We start from the raw sequence: 17,340 nt of genomic DNA, 5'->3' as shown, positions 1-17,340 counted from the left end.
CATCTAGCCCAGGACTGGCATCAGTGGCTCTCCAAGGTGTGAGTCAAGAGCCCTGCCTTCTTTAATCTGGAGAAGCCAAGGACCCAACCTGGCACCTTTGGCATGCAGAGCATGTGCTTGAGCATTTTCCCATGGTAAAGCTATTCCTTTACGCATCCTAGGGTAGGACCTTTGCATTCAAAGCAGTTTCTGGTGATAAGCTCTAGTGAGCTCTGGCATAATCTAAGCTTCGACTGCAGAGTCTGAAAGGGGGTTGGACCCATTCCTGGAAAATGTAGAGCCCTTAAGAGTAAGCATAGAGAGTTCAGTTTGGAATGGAGAGACCTGTGTTCCAACCCAGCAGCTGTGTTGCGGACATTTTTATTTTTTATTATTGCATTTATACCCCGCCTTTTTTCCTCTTGCAAGGAACACAAGGCGGCTTACATTATCCTCCTCCTCTCCATTTTGTCCTCACAACAACAACCCTGTGAGGTAGGTTGGGCTGAGAGTGTGTGACTGGCCCAAAGTCACCCAGTGAGCTTCCATGGCCGAGTGGGGACTAGAACCCAGATCTCCCAGCTCCCAGTCCAAGGAAAAGTTGGGGGCTGGGTGTTGAACTGCTGAACAGGAGATGGTAGGGGAGAGGATCCTGGGGCCGTCAGGGGCACCACCAGGCCCTCTGCCCCTTCTGACTTTAGTTTTATTTCTTCAGTTTTTTAAAAAAAAAATTAACTGGGATATTGCCAAGCTCAAATCCCACCTCTGGAGCTCAGGTCCCATCTCTGCCTTGTTTGTTAGTAAGTTACTTTTCTTGTAGTCTCACCAGTTTGCCTTTGGTAAATGAGTGTTTTGTGACTTGCCATGCCCACCACGGCGGCCGCTTTATAAATGAGCAAGCCCGGCATGACAGCCATTTTGTGAGAGTGCCCATGACACTGTCTCAAAATTCTAAATCACAAATTGATGCAAATAAAAAGCCAGGGATCCAGCTAGTCACTACTTAGAAGCCAAATGCTGGGGGGGGGGGGGAAGGGTGGTGTGCACCATGGATGGATTTGAAGTTTTGGGGGCAGCTGGCTGAGAATTTCTGTATTCCAGGTGCTGTCTGGGCCCACTTGGAATCTTTGTTGTACAAAGAAGCTAAGTGTTAGTGAAGCCAAACAGTTGATGCACTGTGCTCAAGAAACCAAAACTATTCACCAGAGAAAACGGAATCAGTTCTGTGGGAATTACACCATTTACAAGTGGGAGTTGTAACAGAGTGTTACAGTGTGTCCTCCCCCACCCCACCCTGGGCAAGAGTGCTCCTCTCCTGCATTCCAGCCAGCCAGCAGATTAACCCTGCATTCCTCCAGGTTGCTTTAAGGTGTAAGGGCTCAAGCAGGTTGATTCCACCCCCCACCACCTGCTTAAATTGGGTTTGCACAGTTTGCAAACTAAGGAAACAAATGAGCAAGTAGATTGAAATTCTGCACAGTGTCCGTTATGTGAGAAATAACATGGATTGAAAACCTGCGCTTTTTTGCAAATGACGGGAACTGAGGCAGAAACAAGCAAATAATTATTAACACTTTAGTACTTTGCCTGATTCAGAATGGATAGCTCGGGGCTTTTCCAGAGCAATCAGTCAGAGTCCTCCAACCACATTTTATCCTTTTTGGGATAGGAAGCCCGGAGGTCAGTGCTTGATCCAGTTTGTCATGAACAGATGGTTTGCTGGGGGCTTCCCCAATCGAAGGGTGCTGTGTATGTATGCTTCTGAAGTGGGAGGGCTGCCACAAATTCTTCAAAGTAGAATCGAGGAAAGCGAAAGACTCACACAAGAGCAAAGGTAACCTTGCTTGTTGTGCTTGCCATCTTTGGGGTGGGTCATGTCTGGTGTTAGGCGCAAAAATGGTTGGTCTGTCTGCTGTTTGCAAGATCACTGCAGCCCACCATGGCTTTAAGGCATGGTGGGTTGAGACGCATGTCTGCGCATGCCAGGGGCTTTTGAATATTCAAGCCTCGACTGCCCTTGTTGTGTCAGCTGAACCTGGTGTGGGTGGGTTGTTGGTGTGGTTAAAAAAACCACCCAGAACCCATGGACCCTTTTATGGTTGTGGGTGGTTTGTTAACCTCACCAGCAACCCAGTCTCTCCAGGTTCGGACAACAAGCCACAGTTGCGGTCTGAATATTGAAATGGCCACCCACACACACTGCAGCCTACTTGTGGCTTAAATAAGCCACGGGTGGGCTGCTTGATCATGTGAACCTATCACATTCAAGCATGACCAAGAAACAAGAACCCAGCATGGGCTTATAGGGCTATTAACAGGCCGAATTCTGCACATGGCTGAGGTTGCTAGGGAAGGTTTAGCTTCCAGTACAATGCTTTCCCCAGAGTATCCTTTTATTTTTTCTCCTACATAAGTGAATGCCTGACTGTCATTCATTCCCAGAGTTGAAAGTTTTAAGTACTTGAAAGAAGAAAGAAAGCGCTAGATGTTGGGGGTGAAGAGAAAGAAATGCATCACCAAAAAAGACACAAAAGAAGATACAGATTTGCATTAAATGTGCATGTGCTAATTTATATGTATGATGCAAATTTAGAAATAATTACTATAATTTAAATAGAAATACAAGAATTCTCACTACAGTGAGGAAGACTGTGCCCAGGTGCTAACTGCTGATGGGCAACTTCCAGGCCCCTGCTGTTCTCCCTTACGGTTCTGTGTCTTTAAACTGGACGTGGGTCGGACAGCCCTTCAGACAGAGGACACCTTCTTGTTTGTGTTTTTTAAAATAGTCTTCATGTTTTACTTGGGAATCTCCTGCCTCCTACATATGTGTGCTATTTCTTCCGAGGGAAACCATGCAGGCCATTAAAACAACCTTTAAAACTAAGCACAAGCAGTACGAAACACTGATCACAACAAAAAACACTTGCCCAATAATGATGAGAAACTATTATTTCTTAGTACAAAATGTCTACCCCACCTTTCTATCACATACTTGAGGCAGCTTGCAATAAGATGTTTTTAATACACAATAATAAATAAGGCAACAATACAAGGGACAAACAAGCAGATTAAAAAGAGGGTCACTGCTCAAGTTCATCCTAAGAGCAGTATTCTAAAAAACCCACTGAAATTAAATCATCTTTGTCATTTCCCATCTAAAAGTGAGCAGAGATGGGGCCAGGCAGACCTCTCTTGGGAGGTGCTCCGGATCTTGGGCATAGTGGCACCAGAACTGAAAAGACCCTGCCACGGGTATGTGCCCACCAAATTTCCGATAGCAGGAAGAGCCAAAGCAGGGCCTTGGGGTGGAACAAAGTTCTCACACGGTCTCATTTGGAATGAGACTGTTCTTGAGGTATTCCAGTTGCAGATGATCGAGGACTTTTAAAGTCAAAACCATCACCTTGAACTGAGCCTGGAAGCAATGTGGCAAAAGAGCAGTGTGATGTGATCTGAATCTGACTGGCTCCATTCAGAACCTGGCAGCTGCATTTTGAATCAATTTAAATTTCCAGGCTGTCTTCAAGGGCAGCCCCAAACAGAGCACATTGCAGTCATCTAACCTGGAGGTTACTAAGGCATGAATGACACCAGGGCTTCCATTGCCTCTCCACAATTATAAGATGGACCTCAGAGATATAGCTGGTGTCACTGCATACTGCTAAGAGCATATATTAGCAGAAAATGGGTATGGATTCTAGTGTGATAAGCGTGTATCTTGAACAGACAGGGTGGGGTGGGGAAAACAGCAGGATTTGGCAATTGTGGATGTCGGAGGGGAAGGAAAAAGGGTAGCTAAAGACATCCCCAAAGTTGTCAACTTGTGAATCTATGCTTGCTTGAAATCTGTGTGGGAGACATAACTGGTATAAGGGGGTGGGGGGAGGTAAACACAGCAGGAAGTTCAACATTGTATATGGTTTCATAAATATGGGGGAGGAGGTTTTTTGGAAAGGCTGAGAGCTGAGTTGCCAATGGTGAGACTTCTATTTGCCAAGCTGTTTTCACAGCAGCTGGGTTAAAAATAGCTCTTAGGGGCTGGAGCCACATGTCAAGAAATATTCGGGTTTTTTGTAGTGCCTTGGCAAGTTCCTGAGATCGTCACAGAGGGTGAAAAATAGAAAAATGGAGCTCCTTCCGTTTAGAGAGCTCAAGAAGGAACCTGGAAACTGTTCTCTTGAGCATCCACTTAAAAGAACAAGGCCCTATGGGTGAAAGACAAGATCCCCTCCGTTCCATAGAAATACCTTAGGGTCGGTCCCTCTAGGGTGAGAAAGTTCAGTTTGCTTGTACTACTTCCCACCAATAGACTGTTCACATTCTGAAGTTCTGTGCAGCATGCAATATCTTCTGCTAGTTCCTAGGAACTATTGCTTTCTCCTTGGAAAACCCAAAACAGTGTTTTTAAGCCTTATAACAGAAAGCACCCAGGCAATGTTTGAAAGTAGAGCTTCCAGTCCTTTTCCCCTGCTCATGAACTGCCTTGTACTCATCAGTACAGAGAGCCAGCGTGGTGTAGTGGCGAGAGTGTTGGACTGGGAGCCGGGAGATCAGGGTTCTAGTCCCCACTCAGCCATGGAAGCTCACTGGGTGACTTTGGGCCAGTCACAGACTCTCAGCCCAGCCTACCTCACAGGGTTGTTGTTGTGAAGATAAAATGGAGAGGAGGAGGATAATGTAAGCCACCTTGGGTTCCTTGCAAGAGGAAAAAAGGCGGGATATAAATGCAATAAAATAAATAAATAAATCACTTACTCGTATCTCTAATCCCACAACCATAGCTCAGAGAAAAACCATTACATCTTTCTTTGTTGCCTTCTCCCCAGGTCTTTTAGACAGTTCCTCCTGTCTAAGCAGCTTATTATCTTGATCTGCCTTTCCTGAGCAGTGGGAACTCCTGAGGGTTCCTTTACACAATTCTCTTTTCTTTACAATAGAGTGCATGGGATTGAAACCAGGCTTCGACCTGGATTAGGTGCTCAGCCTGAGTATGCATTCAGTTTCTCACAGATGCTGGGTGTGCCTCTCCAGCTGATGTTCCATTTTAAAAATGGGAGGAACTGGGACCAGAAACCCTCATCTTAGATCTATGCAGGCTGCTGGCACCGTTGCATGGTGGTGACAAAGATACACTGTCCACGTGATCTGTGGCATTCCTTCCTCCGGTATTACCAATATGTGTTAGGGCCTAGGCTTGGAAAGAGAAGCCAGTGTGAACCCCTTCATCAACTTCAAGCATCTAGTGCTTTTCATTTCCCACCTTAACTATGAGCATCATCCAGGGGCATTGCTACATCCGGAGCACAGGCCCATAACACAAATTTGCATGTGGTGTGTGTGTATGTATATGAACCCCCACACACACTTCAACTCGGACATATATATAGTGCACACCTCGTGTTTGTGTGTGTGTGTGTGTGTGTGTGCGCGCGTGTGTATAGATATAGAGATAGATGTATACATTAGAGGTGAACACTGCCCCCCACTTCAACTTGGACCCCACTTCAGCGGTTTTCAAAACATCCTCCTTCTGCTTGGGCCCATTCAGAATCAGTCCACTTCAGCTGAGTCCCAAACTTGAGTCAAGGTTCGGAAAACCGAGACTTTGGGCTCCCTGTTGACTATCATGGGAAACTGTACGTTTTTTCTCTTGGTCAGAATTAGGTGATAATTGCAGGCATTGTAGCCCCTTAGGAGGGGATTACACCTGCCCAATGTCAGAAAAATGGGTGCAGGAGTTTTTGTGCTATGTGCCTTTATATTCTGATTTTCTTTTAACGGAAACTGCCAATAACTTTTTTATTCCTTGGAAGAATTGGATGAAAATTTCACAGTACATTGCCCCATCAGAGGGGATCATGTCTGCCAAACTGCAGATTGATAGCCTCAGGGGTTTTGTCATGAGTAGCCTTGACATTTTGAGGGTTTCCAAATGAGGACATATTTGTCTCCCTATGTTCCTTGTGGACCATTGTAATGAAAGTTACAGACCGCCTAGAGGTGTCCCTAAGTAAGAAACCAGCAAAGTTTCTGCTGTGGAAGGGGAGCTCTCCAGTTTGGGGGAGGGAGTGATTTGGGGAATTGAACCTGGGACCTTCTACATGCCAGGCATGTGCTCTACCACTGAGCTACAGCCCTTCATATTGCTGGCTAATGGCAACTGACAAACAAAACAGCCCCAGATCCATTCCTCTGCAACCCACTTTTCTCATCTGGGTGAGGAGGAGAAGGAGCAGGAGAAAAACAAACCCTTTTTTCTGTTTGTATGAAGTCAAATACAGTTCAGAACTTATCTTGCCTACCAAAGACAATTCTCTTTAAAACTCCCCATGGTATGCTCTGGGTGGAATAAAGAAGAGAAAGAAAGACCAGGATAGGGAAGAGAAGGGAAAAAGAAAAGAGGAATGGTGACTGGAAATGGAGAGGGGGGAGAGAGAATTGCCCAAGCCATATGGCTCCTTTCAGAGAGGTAGCACTTCAGAGGAATTTAGGAGGGTTATTAAGGATTTCACATACTTAAATTAACTATGAGGTGATGTGGTTGAGGGCTTTTTCTAGCTTTTTTAAAACTGTAAAACCCATTTAAAAGCCCCAGCACTTCCTGGATCATGATGTCACATAGTTCTAACCCTCCTTCTGGTATAATTTCGGAGAAATGAAAATGGAGGGGGAGAAAGAAGTTTGCGGAGACTGATTGAATCCTTTGCTCTGCTGAAGATACTGAACTTCTGCAGAAGCCAAAGTTCCAGTTTGGGCCAGTAAAATCAGATGTTATATGAAATACCAGTATTTCACATGGAATTCTTCCTGGCATCTCTCTCTCTCTCCAAAATTTCATTGCAAGAAAGCTCCCAGCAGTGGGCATGTAAGAGCAGAAAAGTAGGAGAAAAAAACAACAATGAGCAGACTGTGGAAGGAAAGGTGGCAGTCTCCCCTGTACTTAAAAAGGCTGATGCGTTCATGTTTCACTCTCTATTGGTCTGCTAAGGGAGCGAGTCCTAAGGCCTCCTTAGTAACGGCAAGATTACTGAGCTCAGAGGGAAGAAGCAGGCTTGTATTAAGGCAGAGGATGGCGATTGGGGCAGCTCTAAAGGTCCAGGGCACAGCTCAGAAGATCTGGGGTGCATGCCCAGGTGAGTCTATCTCTAACAACGCCCAGGACAACATCAGATGTCATATATTCAGATTGCTCCAAGTGCAGCAACATCCCCTCTGACACCCCTTTTGATTCTTGCAGGCTGCACAAGCCCAACTGTTACCAACCCCTCTTCTTCTCCTTCCCACTCTTATCTCCATAGGGTTACCTTTTCCTCTATTTTACTGTTCCTATTCTTTATGCTTTATATGTCTTTAAAGTGGCTAGATACACACTAATTTAGTAAATTAAACTTTCTGCACTCCATGTCATGAAAAGCTTCATTTGCTACATTTCTGTATATCAGACAGACTACTGTAGAAGATGCAGGAGCAAGGCCAGAAAAAACATACGGTAGCAATCCAACATCACCTTACCCTCTGGCCCACTCTGTTCCCAGTCCTTGGAAGGACCTCTTCCTTTCTGTTCAGCAAGCCACTTCATTTTCTCCTTAAGGCCTCTTGGAAACTCACTCCACAAAGGCTGCTCCCTGGACCACCTAGCCTGGCTGTACAGATTGCCTGGCTGGAGCAGACCAAAGAAAGTCCACATAGTCCAGCACCCTTTTTTGAATCATAGCCAGCCATATGCCTCTGGGAAGCCTACAAACAGCAGCCCTCTTTGTCCCTAGCATCTGGTACTCGGAGGTATACTGCCTCTGAACATGGAGGCTCCATTTAGCCATCCTGGCTCATAGCCACGGATAGGCCTGCCCTCTAAGAATGTGTGTAGTCCATAGGCATTATATACTTAGGCACAGATACACTATTTAAAGGAGTGACCATTAGCACTTCTGTGGCAGTGAGTTATGCATGTGCAGAAGTAGGCTTTGAAAGGTCCTCCTCAGCATGGCAGACCTCACACTGCCCTCACCCCTGCAGTGTGGCCCAATTCTCCCTAGCCTACACCATCCCCACCACTTCTTTTCAATTCATTATCCCTTGTCTTGTCCATCTAATCTAGATTTGTGAGCCCGTTAGCCAGGGATGGCATCTCTGTGTTCTGTACAGCATCTTGTGCACGCTCGAGGCTAAACAGTAGGAGTAGTTGTACTAGAGAACCTGATGCCTCAACAGACTGGGAACTTGGTAGTCCTTGCATGGGCAAGCTGCACTAGGGTCCAGCACGGGCCCAGAATGGGTTCCAGATGCCCCCCTGAGCCAGCAGGATCTCCCCAGGACCTTGTGAGGTGTTGCAGCTTCCATTAGTTTGCCAGGTCTGGAAACAGGGCAGTGTCCCTCTCGCTCCAATGGCCTCAGCATCAGCAGTAAGTGGAGCTGAAAGCTTTTAAGCTCAGACTGCAGAGCCAGCTGGGTCCCCCGCTGATGCAGCAAAAAGCCGGCCCCGCTGGCGTGCACGCTGTCTCGCCCTCGCTTTCACCTTGTACCTCTCCTGTGGGCTTCTCTGTACTTCAGAATATTTTTTTCCTGCTCCCCCGTTTTCCCCATACAAGGCTTAATGAGATGGAGCAGGGCCCAGCCACGTAGTCTGAAAAGTTTTGAGAGCCAGCCTGGACACATGCAAAGCAATAATAAATTGGATGCCTCTGAGGATGTGCAAAATACCCACTCCTCAGAGGCATCCCAGAATCAGGAGTTTAGGGTTTCCTGATCCCAGAGTTCAGGGTTTCATGCTGGCTTTAACCTGGGTCTTGTCTGTGTGTGTGTAATTGTTTTCTAGTGCTTCTTCTACCCAATTCATGTTGGAGACACAGCTATAGGTGTTTCAGAGAGCTGAACATAGCTGTCTTGAGTGCCATTTTTGGTAGAAAGGCAGGGCACAGTACAAATCAAATAAATAAATAAACATGGTTTAAATGCTACTGCTGCTGGATATCATCCCACCTCTGCCTCTGGCACAACTTTTTATAGTTGCAAAAACCTGCAGAATCTGTTTCACCTGTGGCAACAGTGACACAAAAGAAATATGTGTGTACACCATGGGAAGCAAAGCACCTCTCTTAAGCCCCTTCCAGCTCTCTTTAAAACAACTGTTCTCTGTCTTCAGCTTGATTAACTGGTTATTCAGGATTGCTACTCAGTAATGAGGGAAATATACTCTGCACGTGTCTAAGAGCATGGCTATAAGTGTTGTTGTTATTAGAAGCCTCATGTGGACCATGGCAAAATCCACATCTAAGCCAGGTCCCAAGGCACATCAGTACATCTCCTTGTATTCAGTTTCCACACCTATGGTGGGCTTTGGTTGGTTTGAAAAATTACTTGTGGCATGAAGGCCACTTGGTTCATCTTGTGTGACCGCAGTAAATTAGTTATCTACGCACAAAGCCCTGAGAATAGCGACACCCTATGTGACAAGGTGGCTGTTGGATTTATCCTCAGAAAGTGCTTTGCAAATCTCAATTGCTATTTAAACTGGTTTGAGGTTGTTGTTGTTGTTTTAAAAAAGAAATAATCCTAGCTGGAGAATAATTAATTAAATAACTAATTAACACTGTGGTATGCGTGCTGGGATGGTGACACGCTTGTGCAATACCTGTGCCCTCTGGAAAGGTGCCAGGGGTCTCTAAGAAATTGTCCTCCTGTAAGCAAGGTCAGTTTATTAGTATCTCTCTCTCCCACTTTCTAGGGCTGAGCCCTTGCTCTAGAGCCAGCCGAAGTGGAAGGCAGAAGAGACAAGCTGCCTAGAGCAGCTGAGTTCCAGGAGCTCTAGGCAAATCTCTCGAGGTAGGGGGATTCCTATTCTCACCTCTGCCCCCAAGGATGACATGGCCTGAAGTGTGGGGCCTGTTGTTTTCTCCCCCTCTTCCCCTGTGCATGCAGCTCCTTTTCCCTAATCCCATATATGTGAATGGAGTGGAAAAGTCCCTCTAAGATGGGGACGTGGGGATTCATTTTTGCAAAGGCCGGAAAAAAATGGTTTGACCCAGCCACAATTCCATGCTCAAATGAAGACCCGGGGTGTGGCAGCCGCCTGTAGCTAAAGTACCCTGGAAGAATCTAGTTTGTCCTTGTACTTATTCTTGAGCTGCAGACTGCTTACCTGCTTAATGGACCATCTGCAACCTTCCCATCTGTCAAACTTTGGAATGGCCTTGAACTGAAGAGAGGGCAGGTGTTTAGGTGCAACCAGAAATCATCACAACACCTAACAGAGCCTAATTTGATCGCCTCCAACCACTTCCCACATTCCTTCTTAAGACTGACTAAATGCAGACTCTATGGCTTCAACATCAGCTAGATTTTTCCTAGCCCCCCTCCTTTGTTTACCGCCTAGCCTGATGAAGAGTTCTGAGGACCTTAAAAGCTTGCATACTGTTTTGTGAACATTGGGATGGCCTAATCAAGATATTGCCCTTGGGGGATTTTATTTATATGGCCAACCTTTGCTTTTTGTGTTTCCCTTGCTAAGCTCTGTAAATCCAGACATTTTCTGTCACCTCAAATATCTCCAAAACACACCCATTTAATTGTAGGCTTTCCCTTTCCTGTGTTTCAACAGCTAATTGGCTCACCTTACCCTCCAGCCTTGTTGGCCCACTGGCCTATTCCTCTCTTTTCCCCCAATGCCTCCCATTGGATTGTTAATCCTCCTTGTCATCCTCCACTTCTGCCCACTGGTGAAAAAAGTGGACTTGGACCTGGATTCAAATCACATCTCTGCCATGAACACTGAGCACAATAATAAGCTGCCGCAGCGGTGGTAACGATGATGATCATAAACTGCTTTCAGAATTCAAAGTGCTCAGTAGTTGTAGTTTGTAGGTAATCGCTCTGCATCTAGGTGCACTGCTGTTAAACTCCCCACACTTCCCCAACCCAGTGAGAGGTTCTGGGGCAGCTCTGTGGGTTTGGTTTTCTTTGGAAGAGAGAGCACTGGAGTCTTAGGGTGTCTTTGTGATATTTGCTTTATTTACAAATACACAAGCTGAGCACCATACACCTCAGAGCAGCTGCTAATCCTGCATCAGACCTCAATAATACTTCCACCACCTCCCAGCTCCAAAATTGCTCTCTCCTTTTAACTTCAAAGCTCCCCCCCAAACCCTTCCCGCCCCCTCACCTTAGCTGGGGGGGTCATTTTCTCCATGCTCTGATGGGTATCACATTGAAAAACTGGCAAGAGATTTCCACATATCAGGAGATCGTCTCCAGACATTAGCTCCCATTGATGAATTATCAGCTGATCATCCTGGGCCAGCCATCAGCCTAACAAAGAGTACCTGAAATATAGTACGTACCTTGTGCTCCACAACCCTAAGACTGCTTCCTTCATTTTATTTGTTTGTTTCATTTATATCCCACCTTCCCTCCTAAGAGTGCAAGATAGAGTACATTGTTCTCTCCCGCCCCCCATTTTATCCTCGCAACAACCCTTTTAGGTAGGTTAGGCCGAGAGCTAGAGAACAGGCCAAGGTCACCTAGTGAGCTTCATAACTGAGCGTGGAATTGAGCCTTGTCTCACAAAGCCATTCTTGCCAGGGGTTTGGACAAGAAAAACAAGTGCAGAAAGTCTCCTTGAAATCCAAGCATCGTTTGGAAGCATAAAGGAAAGCATTTCTCTCTGCTCTGCATAGTTTTGTAGATTTCTATCATGTCTCCTCATCTCCAGATTTTTCTAATAATAAATATTAATCAGTAAATCAGAGGTGATTTGTTTTCTGCCGAGGGCCACATTCCCTTCCCTTGCAGTCTGTCAGGTGGTGTGTTCTGGTAGTGGGAGGGCCTGAAGCCAGCAGTGCGGAGCCAAAATGGGTTGCGACTCCCCTTTCCTCCCTCTCTTTCTGCTGTCCCTTTCTCTCGCTCTTTTTCTGCCACCCCCTTTTCTCTCCTTTCCCCCCTCATCCTCCCTGCCCAGCAGACTGCCAGAGGACGGACAAAGCACCCTTGCCAGAGACCTGAACTGTTTACTTGCAGAGGGCTTTTGAAATTAAGCCAGGGCTGTGCTAGGGCCTGCAGGTAGCCCACCCCTGCAGTAAAAATGAGAGGCCTGGCATGCTATGGTCCATGGGGTCACAAAGAGTCGGACACGACTTAACGACTGAACAACAACAAAACAACTAACACTATGCTAGCTTTATTTTTGCTGCCTTTCGGGAGCTGGTGTGAAGGTGCTAGAGCAGCTTTCCCCAACCTGGTGCTCTCTAGATATTTCGGATGACAACTCCCAGCATCCCTGACCATTGGCCATGGTGGCTGAGGCAGATGGGGGTTGACATCCAAAACATCTGGAAGGCAGTAGGTTGAGGAAGGCTGTGGTGGAGGGTTAATCTTGGCACGTCTAAAGTTCTTGGTTTTAAAGGCCATTGTTACCCAGCCGCACTCTTGCTATGGGGTGGATGCTGGAAAGCAGTTTGAGGGTTCCTATTCAGCCATGCCCCCTCTCCACAAAATGAGGTGTAAATATAGCCTAAATATTCTTGCTCCCTTTTGCCACCCGAGACGCTGTTGCTCTTTGCCATACGTTGTGTAGACTAAACTGAGTCAGTTTGCTGGCTAATCTGCCACTGCTTGCTAGAAATGGATTATATGATGAGAAAGAGCAAAGACTGGAGCCCGGGGCTAACCTTGAGCCTGCCAGAGCCCAGGCATGCCCGGACAGTGTAGCATCTGTGTCGGAACTCCGCCCTAGAGCAAAAAGCGATGGGTTGTTGCTGAACTGAGCTGCCCCTCATCCTCCAGGCCGATAAGCTGCCTGAGTGTGCTTCCTGGTTGTCTCTTGTCTGCGTCTCCCTTGTTTTATGCTCGCTACAGTGAAGCAGACAGGAAGAATGCACAAGTCTGCCTTGCAGTGTGTGAAATGCCTTCCCCAACATCGTTCCCCGTTAGTGTCTCCATATCTTTTCCCCTGCAGGAGGAAAAAGCAGCAGAAGGAAGATGATTTTTCTAGCAGACAAATAGCCTGCGGGGTTAAACACCCTTCCTTTCCTGGATTTGCCTCCACCACCCACAATCCACCGGGTCTAATTCGAAGGCCTCCACAGCTCGATTGGCATTGTTCACGTGTGTGTTTTTAAAGTCAAGAGACGCTTTCCAAGTCTTTTCCATCTCCTCTAGCTTCATCAAGGCTTTCCCTGGCAGTTTGAAAAAGAACTGTATGTGATGCATTTCAAGCACTTCTTGAACAGTTTCCCTAAGTTGTTGTTGTTCTCATGGTGAGGGGGAGCAGAGGAAGTTCGGCAGGGTTCGTGCTTCTGCAGTAAGTTGCCCCAGTGTAGGGATGTACGGCTTGTGAAAAATCTGTTCCGTCTGTGTGTCACGGGTTGTCAGGTGCCTTCTGTTCTGTTGTCTGCCCATCGACAAAATTGGATTCTTTTTAGTTTCCAAATTTGTGCTAATTCCCTCAAAATGTGCAAATCTCCCCCAAATCCCCTTTTTCATGCTTTAGTCTATGGGAGAAATGCACATTTTTGACTGAGTTTTTTTATTTTTGCGTATTTTTCTACAGCAACATTTGTGCAAAATCCCCGAAAGTTAGAAAACCGATCTGCAAGTCTGCAGAATCCGTCTGGCAAGGGAAAAGCCGGTCTGCTGTGGAACCTTTGGGTTGAATTCATAAAAATCTGAACTCATTTGGTTCCATTGTGGATTTCCCCAACATCCCTCCCCCAGTGTATGACTGACTCCTCTTTCTTTCCTCCTCTTTTCCTCTCCTGCTGCCTGCCAGCTACAACGTTTCAAGCGCTCCCTCTCACTCAAAACCATCCTGCGCAGCAAGAGTGTTGAGAACTTTTTCCTGCGCTCCAACAGTGAGCTCAAGCTCCCTTCGGATGTGCTGCTCAGCCCCCCCGATTCTGTGCCACCCCCGTCTCCACTGCCTGCTCCCACTGAAGCAGAACACTCTCCCAGAGTGACCCAGAAGCCTCTGGCCCCCCTCAAGCCCATGAAAACACACAGCTTCCAGGAGCACATCTTCAAGAAACACAATCCTTGCGAGATCTGCCATCAGCTTATTGTAGGTGAGTATTCTCGAAATCCCACTTGCTCTCACCTGCCGTGATTCTCGTTCCCTAGCTCTGGCTGTAGCCCTCACAAACACACACATTCATCAGTACTTTGAGCCCTAGTCATTCTCCTTTTCTGCCCTTTCCCATCAGCGAAGGGGATTTGGTTGAACTTCAGATGTGGTGTTACTGCCAAATCAGGAGATGAGCTCCCTGCTTCTCACCTGCCTTTGTGTAGTTACTAAGCATTGGGCATTGGAGCTAGAAGAGGCTTGCAGAAATGAGCACTTATGGCTGCTGGGCTGGCTACTAATGTACCTCATCTGCTTGAGTGGAGATTGGAGAGAAATAGTTTCTCTTTAACCACTGGAATGCAGACAGTGCTGGAGACATATACAGTCAGGGCCTGAACACCACCACATTGAAGTTGAAAGGAAACACACCCAGATGGGAGCGAAGTCAGGACTTTCAGCTGTAATTCAAGGGGTGTGACAAAAGTGGGGCACTAACCATTCAGGAAGGACAGCCAGTGGCACACACACACACCCATCGTTGGTGGCTCATAAGTAATGGAACGAATGGCTGACAAGCAGCTGCATGGCCAGGTGCGGCCTGTTTCCTGGGTGTCCCATGACCAATCAAGCAGATCAAAGGCCTGGAGCTGGTTCTGAGTGTTACATTTGCATTTGGTAGCTGTTCACTGGAACTCCCAACATGAGGTCCACAGAGGTGTCCATGCGAGTGAAGGAGGCCATCATTAGGCTGAGGAAACAACATAAACCCATCAGAGAGATAGCAAAAACAGTGGGAGTGGCCAACACGACAGTTTGGAACATCCTGGAAAAGAAGGAATTAACTGGCAAGCTCAGCAACAGCAAAAGGCCTGGAAGACCACGGAAGAACACTCTTGAGGAGGTAGGCATGTCATTGTCAACATCTACAGTCAAGAGATGGCTTTATGAATGTAAATACAGAGGCCTCACAACAAGGTGCAAACCACTGGTAACGCTCAAGAACCGAAAGGCCAGATTAGCCTTTGCCAGCAAACGTCTAAAAAAGCCTGCCCAGTTCTGGAATAAGATTCTTTGGACTGATGAAACCAAGATTAACTTGTACCAGAATGATGGGAAGAGAAAAGTATGGAGAAGGAAAGGAACAGCTCATGATCCAAAGCATACCACATCATCTGTCAAACATGGTGGAGGCAGTGTGATGGCATGGGCATGTATGTATGGTTGCCAATGGAACCGGGTCACTGGTGTTTATTGATGACCTGACTGCTGATAAACGCAGCAGGATGGATTCTGAAGTGTATAGGGCTATACTTTCTGCTCAGATTCAGCCGACTGCTGCCAAACTGATAGGACGCCGCTTCATGTTGCAGATGGATCATGACCCAAAACATACAGCAAAAGCTACCCAAAAGTTTCTAAAGGCAAAGAAGTGGGATGTTCTTCAATGGCCAAGTCAGTCACCTGATCTCAGCCCAATAGAGCATGCTTTTCACTTACTGAAGACAAGACTGAAGGCAGAAAGACCCACAAACAAGCAGCAGCTGAAGGCAGCTGCAGTAAAGGCCTGGCAAAGCATCTCGAGGGAAGAAACTCAGCATTTGGTCATGTCCATGGATTCCAGACTTCAGGCAGTCATTGACTGCAAAGGATTTTCATCCAGGTATTAAAGGCGATCCTTCAGTTTGAAATGATGTTGGATTGTTCCATTACTTATGAGCCCCCAACGATGGGTGTGTGTGTGTGCCACTGGCTGTCCTTCCTGAATGGTTAGTGCCCCACTTTTGTCACACCCCTTGCATTACAGCTGAAAGTCCTGACTTAGCTCCCATCTGGGTGTGTTTCCTTTCAACTTAAGTGTAGTGGTGTACAGAAGCCAACTGCCAAAACAGTTATCCTTGTTCCAATATTTCTGCCCCTGACTGTACAAGTCTAAAGTCTACAGTGCGCTGGCAAGAAGCTGTTGGAGGTGGGATGGGGATTCAGAGGCCGTGCAGGTTGCTTTCGGGGGGAACAGATGGTACTTTACAAGCCAGCACCGTTTGTATAGTTCAGGGGTGGGCAACTTTGGGAGGTCCGAGGGCCACTTTTGCCCCCTGGATCCTCCCCTCCTGTAGGTTCAAAAAACAGAGTGAGAGGGGGATTTAAAATTTAAATAAAGAAAGAAAATGGTATCTGGTGCCCCTGTTTGCAAGCCAATTTTGACCCTTTGGGGTCAAAATTGTTACTGCTGCGGTTACAATTAACTTGCAAACAAGCTAATTTTGAGCTTTGGGGCACTCTGTGGCTGCCCCAGACACCATTTTGTTGTGGGGGAGGGGATTTAAATCGGTCCCTCCGAATTGCAGGGTGTGGTGGGGACTGCATGTCGCCCACTCCTTGTATAGCCGCTTGCCCCACTGCCCTGTGCCCAGTGTGTATATTAGTAAATGAACAGATTTTTCAAAACAGCCCAGCCTCCAGTTCTCACAAGGGATTGACTCTGGCTAAACATCTGGTTGCATGGGGAAGTGGGAGTGTGAAACAACCGGATTTACATACATCACACGGCCTTCCCCTTTGGCCATGCTGATCGGGATGATGGAATAACCTGACTTCGGTCTGTTCTTTTGTACCAGGTTTCTCTTTCATATGCTTTGGTCTGTTCTTATGGAGGTCTCCCACATCGCCCACCCCGCAAATATTATGCAAGCACATACAAAGCTGCCCTGCCTCCGCAGATGACTCTCTAGCTCACTTGTGGGTTTGTTTTACTTTACAGGAAATTCCAAGCAAGGCCTGCGATGCAAGACATGCAAAGTTAGCGTGCATTTGTGGTGTTCAGAGGAAGTTTCTCATCAGCAGTGTCCAGGCAAGACAGTAAGTCGCTGATCAAACCTATGTATGGCTCCAACATCCAGTGGAAGGGGACAGAGATGTCCCAAAGCTTCTGTGTTGCCTAGTAAGGAAAAGAAGCAGTGCAGTTTCTTTGTGACTCAGCAACCTCTACGCAGGATGGATGTAAAGACGCAGACTAAGGCTGTGTTCATGCGCACAATATACCAGGGATCCTGACTTAATACACTGCAAGCTAGTTGCTTCAGTGGGCAGGGCCTGAGAAAGAAGCTGATGAGCCAAATGGGAAAGCCCTGTGGGCCGGAGCTTCCCCATGTCTGGTCTAACCACTATACCACACTACTTGCATGAACAGTGTAACATTGGAGAACTCTGCAGATCAACTTCTGGGAACAAAGTATGGAACTGGGAATCTCTATTTTTGGAGACTGATTATTCAGAGTTCTGCGTCCCCTTTCCTTAGCGTTCCAGAC

The 17,340-nt window shown here is 46.8% G+C and overlaps 1 protein-coding gene across 1 annotated transcript in view; it reads left to right on the top strand.

The window, feature by feature from the left end:
* Positions 1 to 17,340, top strand: part of STAC2 (SH3 and cysteine rich domain 2) — a 51,888-nt gene that overhangs the window by 10,558 nt on the left and 23,990 nt on the right. Inside the window, exons 2-3 of the mRNA XM_084804494.1 lie at positions 13,745 to 14,036; positions 16,794 to 16,891. Coding sequence (XP_084660620.1) covers positions 13,745 to 14,036; positions 16,794 to 16,891 — 390 coding nt within the window. The remainder of the gene's footprint in view (positions 1 to 13,744; positions 14,037 to 16,793; positions 16,892 to 17,340) is intronic.

The sequence above is a fragment of the Heloderma suspectum genome, chromosome 6 (assembly GCF_057233095.1).
Source record: "Heloderma suspectum isolate Gila_16-S chromosome 6, 16-S_ref, whole genome shotgun sequence".
In the NCBI taxonomy this organism is placed as follows: Eukaryota; Metazoa; Chordata; class Lepidosauria; order Squamata; family Helodermatidae; genus Heloderma; species Heloderma suspectum.
This window is presented reverse-complemented; position numbering and strand designations above follow the sequence as displayed.